The sequence below is a fragment of the Notamacropus eugenii genome, chromosome 5 (genome assembly GCF_028372415.1).
Source record: "Notamacropus eugenii isolate mMacEug1 chromosome 5, mMacEug1.pri_v2, whole genome shotgun sequence".
NCBI lineage: Eukaryota > Metazoa > Chordata > Mammalia > Diprotodontia > Macropodidae > Notamacropus > Notamacropus eugenii.
The window spans coordinates 319,827,976-319,844,674 of NC_092876.1; the positions used below are offsets into that span (position 1 = coordinate 319,827,976).

Here is a 16,699-nt window from a genome sequence, read left to right on the forward strand (position 1 = left end):
ATTAGAATGCTTTCAAGTGAAGTGGAGAGGAAGGGACAGATGGGAGGGAGGTTGCAGAGATAGAACAGACAGGACGTGATAACTAATAGGAAATGTGAGATGAAAAAGAAGAAAGAGTGAAAAGTCTTAGATTTCAAGCCTGTGGTAATTGGGAAAGTGTTGATGTCCCTAATGGAACTAGAGAAAGTAATTGCAAAGGCATTTCTGAAGGGAAGTTGATTAATTCAGTTTTTGTACAAGTTGCATTTAACATGCAGGTAGAACATCCAGGTGGAGATATAAACCTAGCAACGAGATATATAAAAGTGTGTCTCAGAAGGTATAAATCACACTAGGTGGCTAGAGTGCTAGGTCTGGAGTCAGGAAGACGAGTTCAAATCCAGCCTCAGACACTTAGGAGCTGTGTGACCCTGAAAAAGTCACTTAACTTCTGTTTGCATCAATCCACTGGGGAAGAAAACAGCAAACCACTTCAGTGTCTTTACCAAGAAAACCCCACAGACAGCAATGGTGTGCTATGGTCCATCAGGTCACAAAGAGTCAGATATGACTGAACAGCTACTTAATGAAGACAAAACATTTCTCCTTTGTGTCTAGCTATTGCTAAATCAAATTCAGTATATCTAAAATAGCACTGATTATATTTCCCCAAAAATTCACTACTGTGCCAAATTTTCCTATTTCTGCTAAGCCTACCAATACCTTTCTAGTCAACCAGGTTTCTAATCTCAGAACCTGACTCTTCCTTTTCCACTTCTCTCCCATCAAGCCTTTTCAAATTTACCTCCATAACATCTCTTGTATCCAAGCCCTTCTTCTCACTCACATAACCACTGGTCTGTTGAAGATTGTGTTCATCCTTCATTGCTAAAGACCATGCCATCAGAGAAATGATGACATTACTTGCACTTGACTTTGTTTTGAGTGAAGGAGGGCTGTGCAGGTCACCAGCCTCACTTCTCCTCCAGAGCCATCTGGATCCAGTGACCAGATATTCATCAAGATGACTGGAGATGATCCAGGATGCATTGGAGGACCTTGGGCCCTTTAGGCCAAGGTCTTTGCAGGTACCCAATTAGGGTGAGGCAATGCTCATTCATTGAATAGGCCTGTTTAAGAAGTAGCCCGGGCAAGCTGGTTGAATGCTAGCTGGGTACCTCACCTCCTCCTCTACTGTCTGCCTCTCCCTCCCCTTCCTTCTCCTCTGCAAAGGAAGGTAAATTTGGATGGCCAAAAGTTGCCCAGTTGCCTCCTTTCCTTTTTTTTCCTCTCCCCCTGTCCTCTCCTGTCCCCTGTCCTCTCCCCAAACCTTAAATTTATTACACTCTGAAACTGGGACTTTAATGGGATCCTGTCAAGGGCTCCTGGAGCCCCCCCCAGCTTCACAGTCATTATCAGTAGTAACTGTTGCTGTTTCCCAGCCAGCCTGATGTCTTTGTTTTTCTTGACCTCATTAAAGGGGCAATGCCCTAGCTACTTCTTAAATAGACCTATTCAATGAATGGGCATTGCCTCACCCTAAGTGAGTACCTGCAAACACCTTGGCCTAAAGGGCCCAAGGTCTCCCAGTGCATCCTGGGCCATCTCCAGTCATCCTAATGAATATCTGGTCACTAGATTCAGGTGGCACTGGGGAAGAAGTGAGGTTGGTGACCTGCACAGCCCTCCCTCACTCAAAACAAAGTCAAGTGCAAGTCACGTCATCATTTCTCTGATGGCATGGTCTTCTTCGGCAATGAAGGACAAACATGACGATAACCACTGCCCTATTTCAAGCCCTAATCACCTTTTGCCTGAAAAATTTCAAAGCCTCCAAAGAGTTCTTCCTGCCTCAAGTCCCTCCCCATTCCAATCCATCCTCCACACTCTTGCCAAATTGTTACTCCTAAAGCACAGGTCTGAGATATCAGTATCTTTCTCCAGACGCTCCAGCAGCTCCCTCCTGCCTCCATGACAGAATACTAATTCTTCAGCCTGGCATTTAAAGCCTTCCACAACACAGCTTCCACCTGTATCTGCAGACTTATTACTCCCCTTCACATACTATGCATTCCAGTCACATTGATAAACCAGTTGTTGTTCCCTGAATACAATACAGATGGTCCGCTGTGGCTGAAATTAACTCCCTCATTTCTACCACTTAGAATTCCTCATTTCCTACTACATAAGGCCTTTCCTGATCTCCAAACACTACAGCACCTCCAACCACAGTAGCACAGAAGTTCCTTAAGGATGGGCACTACTTCATTTTTGTCTTTGTATTTCCTGTATCTAACCCAGAGCCTTGCATACAGTAGGTACTTAAAGTGTTAAACTAAATTGACTTGAAGTATACAGCAGTTCTTCCAAATATCATACATGTGGCTACTCCCTAGATTGATACACACTGCAACTTCCCCATACTTTAGCAAACAATCTTCAGGATTTGCCCTATTTGGGGAAAAAACCCAACACATTATCACCTGTTGGTCATCCCTTTGTGATGAGTTTTTTCACACTTGGCATTGCCCAACTAAGAGTCTTTGCAGATTATCAGGGGCTGTCAGAGTATGTGCTCAAATTTCTGGCAGAGTCGTTGACATACTATACCAAAATAAGGCCCTGGAATATGATTTTCGGTAGAGGAGAAATATAGGATAGGAAGATGACAGTCTTACTTTCCTCTACCATATTCAGATGACATCACAGTTCTGATGTGCTCAGTTCTCAGCATCCTATTTTAGCAAAGCCATGAATAAGTTGTAAGACATACAAAAGAAAACCAGGATGGTCAGGTCACAAGAAGATAAATTTAAAGCCAGAAGGACACTTAGAGGTCATCTAGTCCAATGCCAATCTTGTCCAATCATTTCAGACATAAGGGAACTAAGGCCTAGATCTGTCCAAGGTCATACAGGAATTAAGTGGCAGAGCTGGGGTGCTGAAAATCAAGCACTCTTATCATTGTTCTATGCTGAGTCAAAAAATTAAGAGCCTCAATATCAGGGTGGTTGAAGGAATTCAAGACACCCTCTAAAAACAAAAGCTTGGACCACATAGCTGTTCCTAAGTATTTGAAGGATGGTTATGTAGGAAAGGGTTTACAGTTACTCAGAGGACAAAACTAGTTAATACTGGGTGAAAGCTGAAGACAGTTAATTTGGGTCCCATATAAGGAAAAGCTTCCTAATAATCAGAGATATTAAAAAGTGGAACGGACTGTCTCTTGAGGAAGTAAAGGAGGTATTCAAATAAAAGCTGGATAATAACTTGTAAAAGTATGTGATGGAGGCTATTTTTGTTCAAGGTATGCTTTGGATGGTGAGGCCTGTGAGGGACCAACTTGGAGATTCTATAATGGACAAATGATACAGCATTTATTAAGTGCTTACTATGTGCCAGGCTCGGGGCAGGGGAAGGACTCGAGGGGGAGGAGGAAGGGAAAATAACCACAAAAGGCTGATGGTTGGGAGCTGGGGCATATCTGAGAAAGAGAGCTAGAATTGAATCAAGCAGGATAGCTGGTGAACCTCACGAAAAAATTTGACAAATATGGGCTATTTACCCCTAACAATGAGGGCCTCTTTCTTTTTTGCATTTTAAAAAAGGATTGCTTTCATTTTCCAATATATCTCTCCATGCTCCCCACTCCCCAAAGGGATATCTTATTAAAAAACTTTTCTAAGTTCAAAGAAATCAACAAATAGCCAAGCTGTCCAACATCTGCAGCGTTCAGCATTCCCTGTCTCTTCAAAGAAGGGAGGGAGGTTCATTCTCATTTCTGATTTTGGGGACTTAGCTTGGTCGTTACAATTTCAAAGCACTCATTTTCTCTTTTCTCGCTCCTGTTCTATTTATATTATTGCAGTCATTATGTACATTGTTTCCTTGGTTATTTACTTCGTTTTGTATCAACTCATATGAACTTTCCATGCCTCTCTACATTTCTCACATTCATTATTCCTTACAGTACAGCAGTATTCCATTCATGTAACATAATTTATTTATTTGTTTCCTGATAGGCATCTACATTGTTTCCTGTTCCTTCCTACTAAAAAGTGCTGCGATATACATATTTTGGTGTGTATGAGACCTCCCTTGGGGTGTTATCCTTAGCAATGGGATATCTAGGTGAAAGGGTATGGACGTTTTAGTCACTTTCCATAATTACAGAATTATTGGACCAATTCACAGATCCAGAAAGAGAGTATTAATAGCGTTTTTAATGTTTACCACTCCTCCAACCTTGACTGTTCCAATTGGATTTGTCATCTTTGCCAATTTCTTGGGTGTGAAATAAAGCCAGATTTGTATTTCCTTTATTATGATTGTTCATGGCAGGCGATTCTTCTTCTGAAACCATTCACAATCTATCAGAGAACTGCTCCGGGTGGTACATATATATATACATATATGTGTGTGTGTGTGTGAGTTCTCCATAGCTCTGGGATATTTCACTGGTATCAGACATAGGATGCAATTTTTCTTCCAAATGAGCACTTCTCATTCTAACAGTAATGATTTTGTTCATGCAAAAGCTTCTCAATTTCACGTATGTAATCTGTTTCTTTCACAATTCTATCACTTGTTTGGCTGAGAATTCTCCCCACCACAGCTGTGAAAATTGTGAAAGGTACCCTATTTGATTCTTTTCTACTTTTTAAAATATGATCAAAGATCAACCAGAATTCCACAGGGCTCATCTCCTGAGAGGTTTGAGTTTTTTTTGGACACTGCAAATGGAGAAAATTTTGCTTGATTCTGTTTGTAACAGGGATTTTGCTCCTCTTGCTTTCTCAGTGTGGTGTGGGTAGGAAGAGAACGCAAGTCTGAACACCTAGTCATCAGAGCATCTACATAGCTTGAGCTTGCTATACTGCTGTGGTTAGATGTACGTGGCGGCATGTTGGTCTAAAGAGAATTTCTGGAAAACTAACTTCCAGGTAAAAATGGAACTCTTTCCTGGAATTGTAGGGACTTGCCATCCTTTCTGGTCTGCCCTTCCAAATCTCTTAGTTTTATTGGTATCACAAACCCTAATCCAACTGCAGGCTCCCTGAGGACAGGTGTTATCTCAACGTTGTGTACTTTGTGTGCACCCCCGTCCCGTCCCATCCCCTCCCATCCCCTCCCATCCCATATCCCATCCCATATCCCATCCCCTAGCAGCCTGAGGGTAGGGGCGTGGTTTGACCAAAGATCACAGGGTTTTGCCGGGGGAGAGGAGGAGGGACGTCAGCATTCTCAGGCCTCGTGGCAGCCGGCCCCGCCCTTCCTGCTTTGCACGTGCCCGCCCCCCGGGCGAAACTCACTAGGCGGCTTGGCGGGGGCGACTACGAGTGACCCGGATGCAGTGCCCGAGACTCCCGCCCCCTCTAACATGGCGGACCTGAACCGGCAGCTGCAGGAATACTTGGCCCAGTCGAAAGGCGTCGGCTCGGCGGATGCAGTCCCCCTGCTGCCCGCGGAGGGCAAGGAGGCGGCGGAAGCCGGGAGGACGTCGTCGGTGGGAGTGTGGCTAGGCCGAGCGAACCCTTTCCCGGGCCGGGGCGGCGTAGGCTGGGCCTGGCTGCGGGGCCCGGCGCTGCCGCCTGAGGATGCCGAGCCGGGCCCGGGGCCCCCGTGCCTGCCGAGCCTGTCGCGCTGGCAGCGCCTGACGGCCAGCGGGGTGTGCCTGGTGTTGGCGGCGCTGTGCTTCGGGCTGGCGGCGCTGTACGCGCCGCTGCTGCTGCTCCGCGCCCGCAAGTTCGCCCTGCTCTGGTCGCTGGGCTCCGTGCTGGCGCTGACGGCCGCGGCCCTGCTGCGCGGGGGCCCCGCCTGCCTGCGGCTGCTGCGCTGCGAGGAGCGGCCTGCGCGGGGCGCGCTGCTCTACCTGGCGGCGCTGGGAGGCACGCTGTACGCGGCGCTGGTGCTGCGCAGCACGGCGCTCACGGCGCTCGGCGCCGCCGCGCAGCTGGGCGCGCTGCTGGCCGCGCTGCTGGGCCTGCTGCCCTGGGGCAGCGGCCCGGCCCTGCGCTACGCGCTCGGGGGCCTCTGCGGCGGCCTGGCCCGGACCCTGCCCGTGTGAGCGGCCTCGGAGACTGCGCGAGGACGTGAGCCAGCCCGGACCAGCCCGGCAGCGCGGCGGGGGACCCGGGGAGCGCGGGTCCGAGCTCGGCGGCGCCCGCAGGCCCGGGACGCGGGAGCTCCCGCCTCTCGGCACCTCTCTGCTCTGAATAAATGGCTTGTGAATTAACCACCAGTATTCTCCCGGTGAATTTTGACTTTACCCGTGGAATAGCTGCTGGGGTTGTATTATCTTTAATCGTATTAAAGTAAGGCCGGTGAAAAAGAACGAGACTGACGTTCTGGCCAGTTTTTATCTCCTTTAGGTATTGTGGGTGAGCGTACCGTTCTACTTTAGTTTCATCTTTTTTTTTCTTTTTATTTGAAATTGCAGGAGCACACAGTACTTTAACCACAGTGGCCTTTTTTCTTACTCGTGATGTTAAGCAACCTTGCTCTGTACTTTACGATACACGCGAGTTCAGGCTGAATGTTATTTGCATTTACGCGGCTCTCATTTTCTCCTGAGTGTATCTTCAGAAGCTGCCATTATAGTGCCTTGGGTTAAAGGAAGCTGAAATGATCCAGGACCAATGTACCTCCAAGAACTCGCCCCGGAATGCGCTGGCACCCTGGCGAGCTTAAAGATGGAAAGCTGCGCGGTGCGGAAACCGCGAAAGAAGCAGCCAGTGACTGCGAAAGATACTTTGTGTCACTTATCCTGTTAGAATAGATGTAAGTTGTTACTGTTACTGTTAGTTTTTAATCTGTAGTATACAACTTTGTAAACTGACAGGAAATTGTAATGTACTGTTGGTTTTTCCCTTAGTAGACAAATGCCTTGTCTCGGTTATTATTCCTAGGTTTCCACAATCTTACTAAATATTTTTGTTATTAACAAGCTTATTTTGCACTTTAAACTTGATGGTGAGCCTACTGACTAAGAAGAGAAAAATTTAGCAAAACAAGTATTATACTGTTACACATTTAAAATTTGCAAATCTTGAGTAAGATTTGATCAGTTTGAATAATTGGCTTCACCATTGTGATTTTAGGCTAGATTGTTACACACAAGTACTCTGAATAGACAGCAGTGCTCCAAGTGGCACTAAAAGCATTGATGGCAGCTTGAATTCAGGAACAGAAATGCTGGGCAGTATTTACACGTGTAGTTGGAGTTGGGTGTGTGCTCTCAAATTTCCCTGATTCCCAGAAGTTGATAACAACCTTTAACATGTTTGCCAGGCGTTGTACAGGAGACGGTAATTGTCAAGTGAGTATGTATGGTAGCCTGTGTCCCATTTATGGTTAACTCAGGTTATGTCTACATACGTAATAGTCTAGGTACGACTATTCTCATTAAAATTCTTTGGATATTCTGTGTGGACTGGAGCAAGTTATATAACTTTCAGCTTCGGTTTCCCTATCTGTAAAATAGGGATAACTACCTACCTCTCAAAGGCAATATCACGATACTGTATTAATGTATTGGGTGACAATAAACTTTGACTTTAAAAATCAGAAAATTGGTACCACTGATTGCCTTGTGAAGAATCCTTAATGAGCATTTTGTGTGAATATGTCTTGTCTCATCTATTATTATAGTAAACAGTCCCTTTAGAATGAACATAGAGTGAATGGCTAAAAAAGATTTTATATTCACAGTATATAATATTTATGAGCCAAGTGCTTTCTTTGTTGATGCTGACTTAATTTTAAGATGGTTTAAGACCAATGCTTGTCCTATATAAAACAGCATTTAATGGAGACTTGAGATATTCATTAAAGACCTAATTTTTATACAAATTAAAAATCATAATATTTAATATGTACAGTGACCATTACAGTTCAGAATTCCATGCACATAATCTCTATGCATTTAATAAAGGATTTATTCTCCAGGGATAGAATCATTGTCATGTGTCAACAATGCAGTTCATTATAAACTGAGCTTTGCTTTCAATCAAGGCATAAAACTTTATAAGAAATGCTTTAATAAATCTGGAGAACAACCTAATATAAGTCAGAGCACTTAGCTTTTGGTTTTTATAAAGTTTTATTGATGATTTGTGTTACATATGTATTCCTTGGGTTTCTAAAAAGTATTAATTTTAGATTTTCACCTTTGGGCAATTTGATTTTTCTTATTTATATTTACCCCTTCCATTTCCAAATAGAACCTCGGAAATAAACTTAAATTCCTTAATAATGATATTCTAACCTGTGATCTGGAGCAAATCACTTAAGTTTTCTGGGTCTCAGTCACTCTATCTGTGAAAATGAGAGCCCTGGATTCTTCAGTCTTCCTTAATCTAAGAGCCCATGAACTTGTTTTTAAAATGTTTTGAATACTACTTAAATAAAATTGATTTCCTTTATAATCCAGTGTACTTTATGCATTTAAAAACATGGTTCCGTAGAGTCCCTAGGTTTTACCAGACAGTAAAGGGATGTTGATACCAAAAAGGTCGAGAGAGCCCTAGATTAGATAGATGATCACTAAGGTTGTAACTCCAAATGACAAATTGTTTTCTGAATTTTGTTTCAAGGCATAAGTAAATAGTTAATACTGCCAAATATTAGGTAGTTTTCTAGCCGCTGTGGTGGAAGTTAAATAAAAAGTAATTTTACTTGGTCCTGAGTCCTTGAAATGAAGCAGCTAAACTGACCTCTTGATTTTGCTCAGGATTAAACTCTGCTAAGAATCTTGAATTGACTTTCCTGCTCCAAGTTGTGTCATACCAAACTGCCCACGTTCAACTATTGGAGAGGCAGTTTGATGCCTTTCCTTGCCTCTTCTAGCTCTATCCATAAATAGTCAACACAAGAGAAAAAATGTTTTGAATCAAACATTAGTGAAGTAGACCTAAACTTTGAAGATGATCCACTTCCCTTTCTGAAATAATCTTCAGTCTCAACATGTTCCCTTTATAACTTTTTGTTAACAACCTGGTGTCTACTAAACAAGTTTTAATTAACATATGCTTTGGACTGCCATCCAGAGAAAAGTCACAATATAGCGAAGTCCAAATCTTAATTATTCTCACAAAGTAGTTGTACTTCATAGAGTACTTACTATTTTGCTGAACTCAACAGTCTGTTCAAATATGAAGTAAAAAACATAAAAAGCATAATTGTTCTTCTTTTGAAACATGCTATTATCTGTAACTCTTATTCATGACTTGTTTGGTAATGTGTGTTCGTCCTTCGTTGCCGAAGAAGACCATGTCATCAGAGAAATAATGACATGACTTGCACTTGACTTTGTTTTGAGTGAGGGAGGGCTGTGCAGGTCACCAGCCTCACTTCTTCTCCAGGGCCATCTGAATCCAGTGACCAGATATTCATCAGGATGACTGGAGATGACTCAGGATGAGGCAGCTGGGGTTAAGTGACTAGGCCAAGGTCACACAGCTAAGGGAGTGTCAAGTGTCTGAGGTGAGATTTGAACTCAGGTCCTCCTAACTCCTGCACTGGTGCTCTATCCACTGCACCACTTAGCTGCCCTGTTTGGTAATGATACTATGGTGAAACTCCAGTCACTGCTGTTACCCAGGTACTACAACTTAAGAGGAAAGCCTGTGACCGCTAGCTGCCAGTAATTACAGGACATTTTAGTATTACGAATGCATGTGTCAGGAAGGAGAAGAGTGGCATCATTTATAGTTAAGTATTATTTACAACAAATTCCTTCCATATATATATATATATATATATATATATATACACAATATTCAATACTATAATTTTCAAGGTATTCTCAACAGATATTTTCTGTTTCTGCTTTATGAAATGGAACATTTATTGGTTTAGGGGTAGAAGAATGAAGATTCCTACAGTGACCTCTGTGAAAGAAGTCTTCTCAAACTAATTTACCATCCATAAGGATATGTATTGGAGAAGACAATAATGAAAAAGGTGCTTTATACCTAACTTTTATGAAATACAGAAGTTAAAAAAAAATTTTAAATGGCAATTTCTTTTAAGTGATAAAAATACAATGATAGTTCAAAGAAATGCTTTCTGTTGTTATTGGTACTATCATTGTTTTCCGGTTGTGATGTCATGAATGGTGCACAAGGAAGTAGCTTCAACCCTACCTCTGCCTCAGGTGATGAGTAGAAAACAACTCGCCCATGAAACAGGGCCACAGGATCCAGAATTCAGAAAGTGAACTTTTCCTGGACAGCAGTGTTGGGGCTGGCACCGGGAAAAAAAGACTATTAATGTGTGGTGATCAATTCATTTACATTTGGAGGATACTTTAATAGATCACCATATATAGCATTATTGTATGGGAAGGAGCTTCTGACTTCAAATGAACTCATAATCAATTCTTAGAAGCTTAGATGATGGAAGGACAATCTATCTAGAATGTCAACCTCACATGATATCTCATAACCAAACTTCAATTTGGAGTATTCGCTATTCCACTAACAGAATTTCTTTAACAACTCAAAAGAGTTAAAAAAGGTTGGGGATATTGAAATCTATAGAAGTGCAGGGTTTCATTAAGGCATGTATTTCACAACTGTTGTTGTAAATAAAAATCATGACACAATGATTGTTCTGTTAATTCTTACGCAAATCACATTCTGTATTCATACAAAAACAACTTAACTTTTTTCTGACAAACTGTACATATAGAAACAAGTTTCCAATTAGACATGAACTCAAATTTGTGGAGGTGCTCCATGTCTCACAACACTAAAAAAAAAAAAAAAAGATTCCAGCTTTTATCTTCACAAAACAATGCAGGGGTGAGAAAAAAAGACAGGACAAAACAGAAAAACCAGCTACCATGATGTAGCCAGTAGCAGTCTATTGATCTAGAAGACCTTATTGGGAGCCACTGGGTATAAAAACAGCCCAGTGAAGAGTCCAACCAGTGCTGTGGTGGTACAGGAATCCTTTTGTTTCTCTTGGTGAGTCCACAAGAATTATTTAAATACTGTCCAGTTAAGACCGGGGGCTTCCCAGCCAAAACCTCTTCTACCGTCCCCTTCCACCACCTCTTGATGCTCCTCGCCTTGGTGGGCCAGAGTTCATATTATTTCCTCTCCCCCAGTTACTTCCACTCCTTCCTCCTCTGGAAGGGGTGCCACTACTTTGAGGACCCCCATAAGGTTCATCTCTGTGGTATCCATCATGATGATCTCCATCCAAGGAACTGGATCGTCCAGATTTTGGCACTCTCTGGGATGGTCCTGGGCCACCTCGTCCTGAAACAACAGTAAATTTATTTCTCATCTGATTTTTTGCTATACAGCCAGAGTATAAATCCCAGCTCAGGCACTTAGTAACTATGTTATGTTAGTTACTTGTCTGTGTTTCAGTTTCCTTGTCTCTAAAACAGGGATAACATTTATGGTAAATATTCTCAGAATTGTAAGGAAAGTGCTTTGTAAACTGCAAAGCACTATTAACCCAGATTATAGCATTTGGAGTTAGCTGAATGTTCCTCAGAGCTAGCCCTTGAAGAAATTAGGAAACAGACATTTCAGTACCTCCCTTCATCTGTACCCCGTCTTGAGTTTCATTCTTAACGCAGAGTTTCTTTTACTTTTAATGGAAGATTTTTGAAAATAGATTTAATTAAAAAATCATTCAAACATGCATTTATTAAGTGCCTACAGTGAGGATACAAAGAAAAGAGTCCCTACTGTTAAGAAGTTCACAGTTTAATGGGAGAGAAGCAAACTAGTATGTACAAAGAAGATATATACAGGATAAATTGGGGGGTAGCCTCAAAGAAAAGGGATTGAAAGTAAAAAGGACCGGAAAAGTGAGGCTTTAGTTGCTGTTTCCAGGAAGCAAGGTGATAGATGAGTAAAGAGAGAGTTCTAGACATAGAAAACAGAGTCAAGAGGGCAAGTTATGAAGGACTTAAAAGTCAAACAAGATTTTATATTTGAGCTGCTGAATGAAATGCGCAGAACCAGGAGAACACTGTACACAGTAACAGCCACCATGTATGAGGACTGTTTCTGGTAGACTTAGCCCTTCACAGCAATGCAAGAACCTAAAACATTCCCAAAGGACTCGAGGCAAAATGCCATCCACATCCAGAGAAAGAACTGTGGAATTGGAACGCAGAGTGAAGCTGACCATTTTCTCCTGTGTTATGTTTTGTTTTGGTTTGTTTTTTCTCATGGTTCTCCCATTCATTTTAATTCTTCTATATAACTAATGTGAAAATGTGTTTAATAAGAATGTATGTATAGAACTCATATAAGGTAGCATGCTGTCTTGGGGACGAAGCAGGGATGAAGGAGGGAAAAAAAATTCAAGACTTATGGAAGTGATTGTTGAAAACTGAATAACAAAATGAATTTTTAGAAAAGGTTTTTAGATTTGATCCTGGAGGTAATAAGGGAGCCATTAGTTTATTGAGATAGGGTGGGGGTGGGGTGACATGATCACACAGTGACTAACAGCTGAGTGGGTAATGTACTAGAGTGGAGAAACACTTGAAAGAAGAAAAACTACAAGGCTATTGCAACAGTCCAGGAATGAAGTGATGAGGGTGTACACCAGGGCAATAGCAGTTTCAGAAGAAAGAACAGGACATATATGAAAATTTATGAAGGTAAAAACAGCAAGACTTGACAACTATAACTGGATATGAAAGGTTAAGAGAGAAGCCAAAGATGACACTGGTACCCTTGACAATGACATAGAAATTTGGAAGGATTTTATGGGGAGAGATGGTGAGTTCTGTGTTGGGTGTACTGAACAGTAAGATGTTAAACAAGTCATCCACTCCAAGATGCCTAATAGGCAGTTGGAGATGGGAGAAATAGATCTGGAATGGAATACTTTTGTACTGTAAGAAATGATGAAGGGGATTTTAGAAAAACCTGGGAAGACTTACATGAACTGATAAAAAGTGAAGTGAACAAAAAGGAGAACAATTTACACAGTAACAGCAATACTGTAAAGATAATCAACTATGAAAGATCTAGTAACTGATCGACACAATTACATATCAGAGTTCCCAAGGAATCATGAATAAATGTGCTATCTCCAGGGAGAAAACTGAAGGACTCAATGCAAACTGAAACATATTTCTCCCTCTATTTCTATCTACTTCACTCCTTTCTCCCTTTCCCTCCTCCTCTCTCTTGGGTAGGGGTGAGAGGAGGAGAACGTGGCTAATACAGAAATTTGTTTTGCATGACTTCATATTTGTAATGGGTTTTGTATTTCTCACTGGAGTGAGGAAGGGACAGAGAGAATCTGGAACTGAAAATAAAATAGAATTTAATGAAAAAAACGTTATCTGAGAACCATATGTATAGATAATTGACTATGGGAGCTGATTAGATCACGAAGCAAAATAGTATAATAGGAAGAAGAGGGATCCAGGAAGAGCCTTGGTGGATACCTAGGGTTAATAGGCATGATCTGGATGACAACCTTTCAAAGGAAGTTAAGAAGGAGTATAAGACCAATAAGGACCTAAAGGGATGAATCTTGAACAGTGCAATTTCAAGCATTGTGAGAGTTTGGAAATGAAAAGTATTTCAAACACAGAGATTTCTATCTCAGATTGTATAATTCACCTATTAGTTAGCTTGATTCCCAAAGTTTACAATTAAAATGATGAAATGAGATAATATTTGTAAAGCATTAACATAGTACCTAGTAGCACATAGAAGGTGCTTAATAAGTGCTTGTTAATAACCATTAGATTTATACTTGAGCCTGTGTCATATCAAATATTTTGGTGTTTGGGAAGGCATAATAGGGAGCAAAAGCATATTCGAGAAATGAGAAAGGTTACCCTGGAGAGAGAATTTCCCTGCAACGTTATTAACTGTCACTATAACTCTGGTTGTAAGGCCATTTCACATATCCCCAGGAGTCTGAAATCGCAATTTTTACCTTTGCCTCGATCCTCTGAAGGTCCACCTGGAGCCTCCATTTCTCTATGGTCAGATGTTCCAGGCCCATCATGCCAGGGACGCTTTCGGGGTGGTAAAGAAGCCATATCCATGCCTTGGAGAGAGGAAGAACGTTCTCTGCTGGCAGGAGAATGCCCATCATGAGGAGGATGATCAGGACGTGGACCATCCCGGAAATGCTCATGGCCTGGTCATGGAATAAAATACTCTGTCACGTATATCAGAGAATAAGAGGAACATTCTTCTAATTTCATGATTTGGAAAATACAGTACCCAGAAGTAGATGGCATCTTACAATGAACACAAGAAGGTAGTATCACAAAGAAATTCTAATTATTTAAGTCATAAAATTAATGCACTTATCAAAGCACTAGAATGATTCACATTAAAGCAAGAGGAAAAGCAACTGATATTACTTGTGGGAAGAGAGGTACTTAGGTTATATATATATTAATATTTACATCATTTCCTGCTTATAGTCACTATATGCTAGCCACAATTTCTCATTTCTTTACCTGGTTCTCTATTTGCATCCCATGAGTCTGGTTTCCGTCCTCCTTCAAATCGAGGAAATTCATCTGGCGTAGGAAGTAAGCCCTTCCGTCCTCCTATGCAATTAAAAAATTATTAAAATACTACACACATAAATTATTTTCCAGGACTTTAATAACATTCTTTATCCTGCCATTTTTTAAAGGTTTTCAGTGGCCTCTCCTCTTGACTCATACCTCGTGGAGTACCTCGGCCTCGGCCTCTAAGATCTCTTCCTCTTGTAGCCTCATCTGATGTATCAAAATTTTCCTCTGGCCCAAAGTCTTCAGGACCAGGAAAACCTTCCCTTCCTCGGGGGGGACCCCGACCCTCATGCCGTTGGGGTGCACCTCCTCTTCTAAAACTATAAAACAAAGAGAATTGTGCTTTTCAACTAAAGTAACATACTTATTACTTTAAAGTTATAAACCCCCCAAAGAGAAAAAAGGGAAAAGGTTTCTTTTGAGTAATTTTGTTTTCTTAAACAGGGCTCAAATAAACTAAAATACTAAAATATAATACAGATTCTTTAAGGAATCTTTTTGCAAATAAATATTTAAGTGATGATTCTCCAAATTATGAAATAATCACTGTCTCTGACTGCTTTTCATATTTTTGACCACTTTAACCTATCACATATAATCTGAGGGAAAAGAAAAGGAGTAACTCAAATCAATTAACTATAAAGTATATAAGATGTAACTATGTAAGATATAAATATTTATGCCACTAATAAGCAAATGAATAATATGGAAAATTCTACCAGTTTTAAGAAGCTCAATTCAGGATAACAACTCTAAGTTTCAAAAATACACTAAGAGGCAAAAAGACTGAAGAGAAACTCCAAGTTTCTAAGACTTCTGAGAGTAAAAGAAGTAAATATGGAAGCTTAAAAGTGAAGACAGGAGACTATCCCAAAAATGTGAGAACTAAGAAGAAAAGGTCAATATTAAGTATAGTGCTATTTCTTCACAATTCCCTTCAATAAAATGTTTTCAAATTCAATGATATGCCTAGGCAAAATGTAAAAACAAATTTGTATATGGAAGAGGCTTTAAAGTAATTCCGAAAGTCAATCCAATTTAGACCTCTAAATGTAACCTACCTTTCTTCCCGTCTTCCTCTAAAACGTGGGTCATCTGGATCCCTGGGAAATCTCTCATCTGCAGGTCTTCGTCCTTCCCAAGCACCTGGGGGGCCACGATTTGCTCCCCGGCCATCTCCCTCATTGAATTCTCGGTGATCTGGAGGATATGGAGGACCTGGGCCTCCTCGCCTCCATTTCTCCTCCTGTGGCAAAGGTCCTCCTCTTCCCTCAAATTCACGTAATCTATGGCCAAATCGCTTGTCAGGGTGAAAGTCATCTGGTCGGTTGAAATCATCAGGAAAATCTGGGTGAGGCCCACGTCTATCAGGGGGACCCCTACAGTCCTGGCCAGCTCGGAATGGCCCTCTCTCAGGTCCATGATCGGGACCACTGTTCTGATCATGCCTCCTCTCTGACATTGGGCCCATGTGATGGTTTGGAGGGCCACGAGAATCACCTAAAGGAGAACACATCTGACTTTTATGATGTCTTCTAGAAAACCTCCCAAGAATTTCTCATTGTCAGGTAAGTATTAAGTTACAAAATACAGTCAGTATTTTTTAACCATGAAATTATTTCTCTTTGTTCTGTCAGAGTTCTCTGAAGATATATGTCACTGTTCCCAGTCTTTTCAGTAACAGCTAAACAGTGTTTTCCTTAAGGCCAGTCAATGATGATCCATATGCTAGACACAAGCTCATAAGGAGACAGTAGGTAGAATTCACAGTGCATGCCAGAAGTAAAAGACAAGGAATTCAACTGTGCCATAATATTATAGCCTAAGAAAGCACACCAGCAATTTGTGACCAAGTCCAAGTTATTGTCACCAATATTACTGCTTTAACTCAACTCTTCATTCAATAGCTCATTATAATTTAATTCAATGGTTTTAATAAAAAGGTACATACATATTTCTTCCTGTATGTTTCTTACAAAACATAGAGATTTCTTCCTAAAGTAAAATGGGTTATTTGAGAACTGAGATTCTTTTTACTAGGTATTTGTTGACCTTAGTAATTGCCCCTAAATTACACTTATTTATAGAAACACCTTCTTAAGCCCTTTCTATTAGATGAAGTCATTCTTCTACCAATATCTCCAAAGTACAATAATATACATATTTTCCCCCAGAAATAAAGAGTTCATAAAC

The 16,699-nt window shown here is 41.1% G+C and overlaps 2 protein-coding genes across 4 annotated transcripts in view; one reads left to right on the forward strand and one right to left on the reverse strand.

Annotated features, from left to right (window-relative positions):
• The first annotated feature begins 5,260 nt into the window (after window positions 1-5,260).
• Window positions 5,261-7,550, forward strand: SFT2D3 (SFT2 domain containing 3). The gene is made up of 2 exons (XM_072613464.1): window positions 5,261-6,231; window positions 6,419-7,550. Exon 1 carries the CDS (start codon window positions 5,360-5,362, stop codon window positions 6,044-6,046), a length of 687 nt encoding a protein of 228 aa, XP_072469565.1. The 5' UTR covers window positions 5,261-5,359; the 3' UTR covers window positions 6,047-6,231; window positions 6,419-7,550.
• Window positions 7,551-10,588: 3,038 nt separating this feature from the next.
• The window catches only part of WDR33 (WD repeat domain 33), a 117,508-nt gene continuing 111,397 nt past the window's right edge, over window positions 10,589-16,699 (reverse strand). For all 3 annotated transcript variants that reach the window (XR_011967892.1, XM_072613452.1, XM_072613453.1), the window contains 5 exons: window positions 15,568-16,006; window positions 14,660-14,826; window positions 14,447-14,539; window positions 13,912-14,118; window positions 10,589-11,246 (listed from right to left, as the gene is read on the reverse strand). Coding sequence is in view for 2 of the 3 variants with exons in the window: in XM_072613452.1 (XP_072469553.1) it covers window positions 11,017-11,246; window positions 13,912-14,118; window positions 14,447-14,539; window positions 14,660-14,826; window positions 15,568-16,006 (1,136 nt within the window). In the remaining variant the exon portion in view is untranslated. The remainder of the gene's footprint in view (window positions 11,247-13,911; window positions 14,119-14,446; window positions 14,540-14,659; window positions 14,827-15,567; window positions 16,007-16,699) is intronic.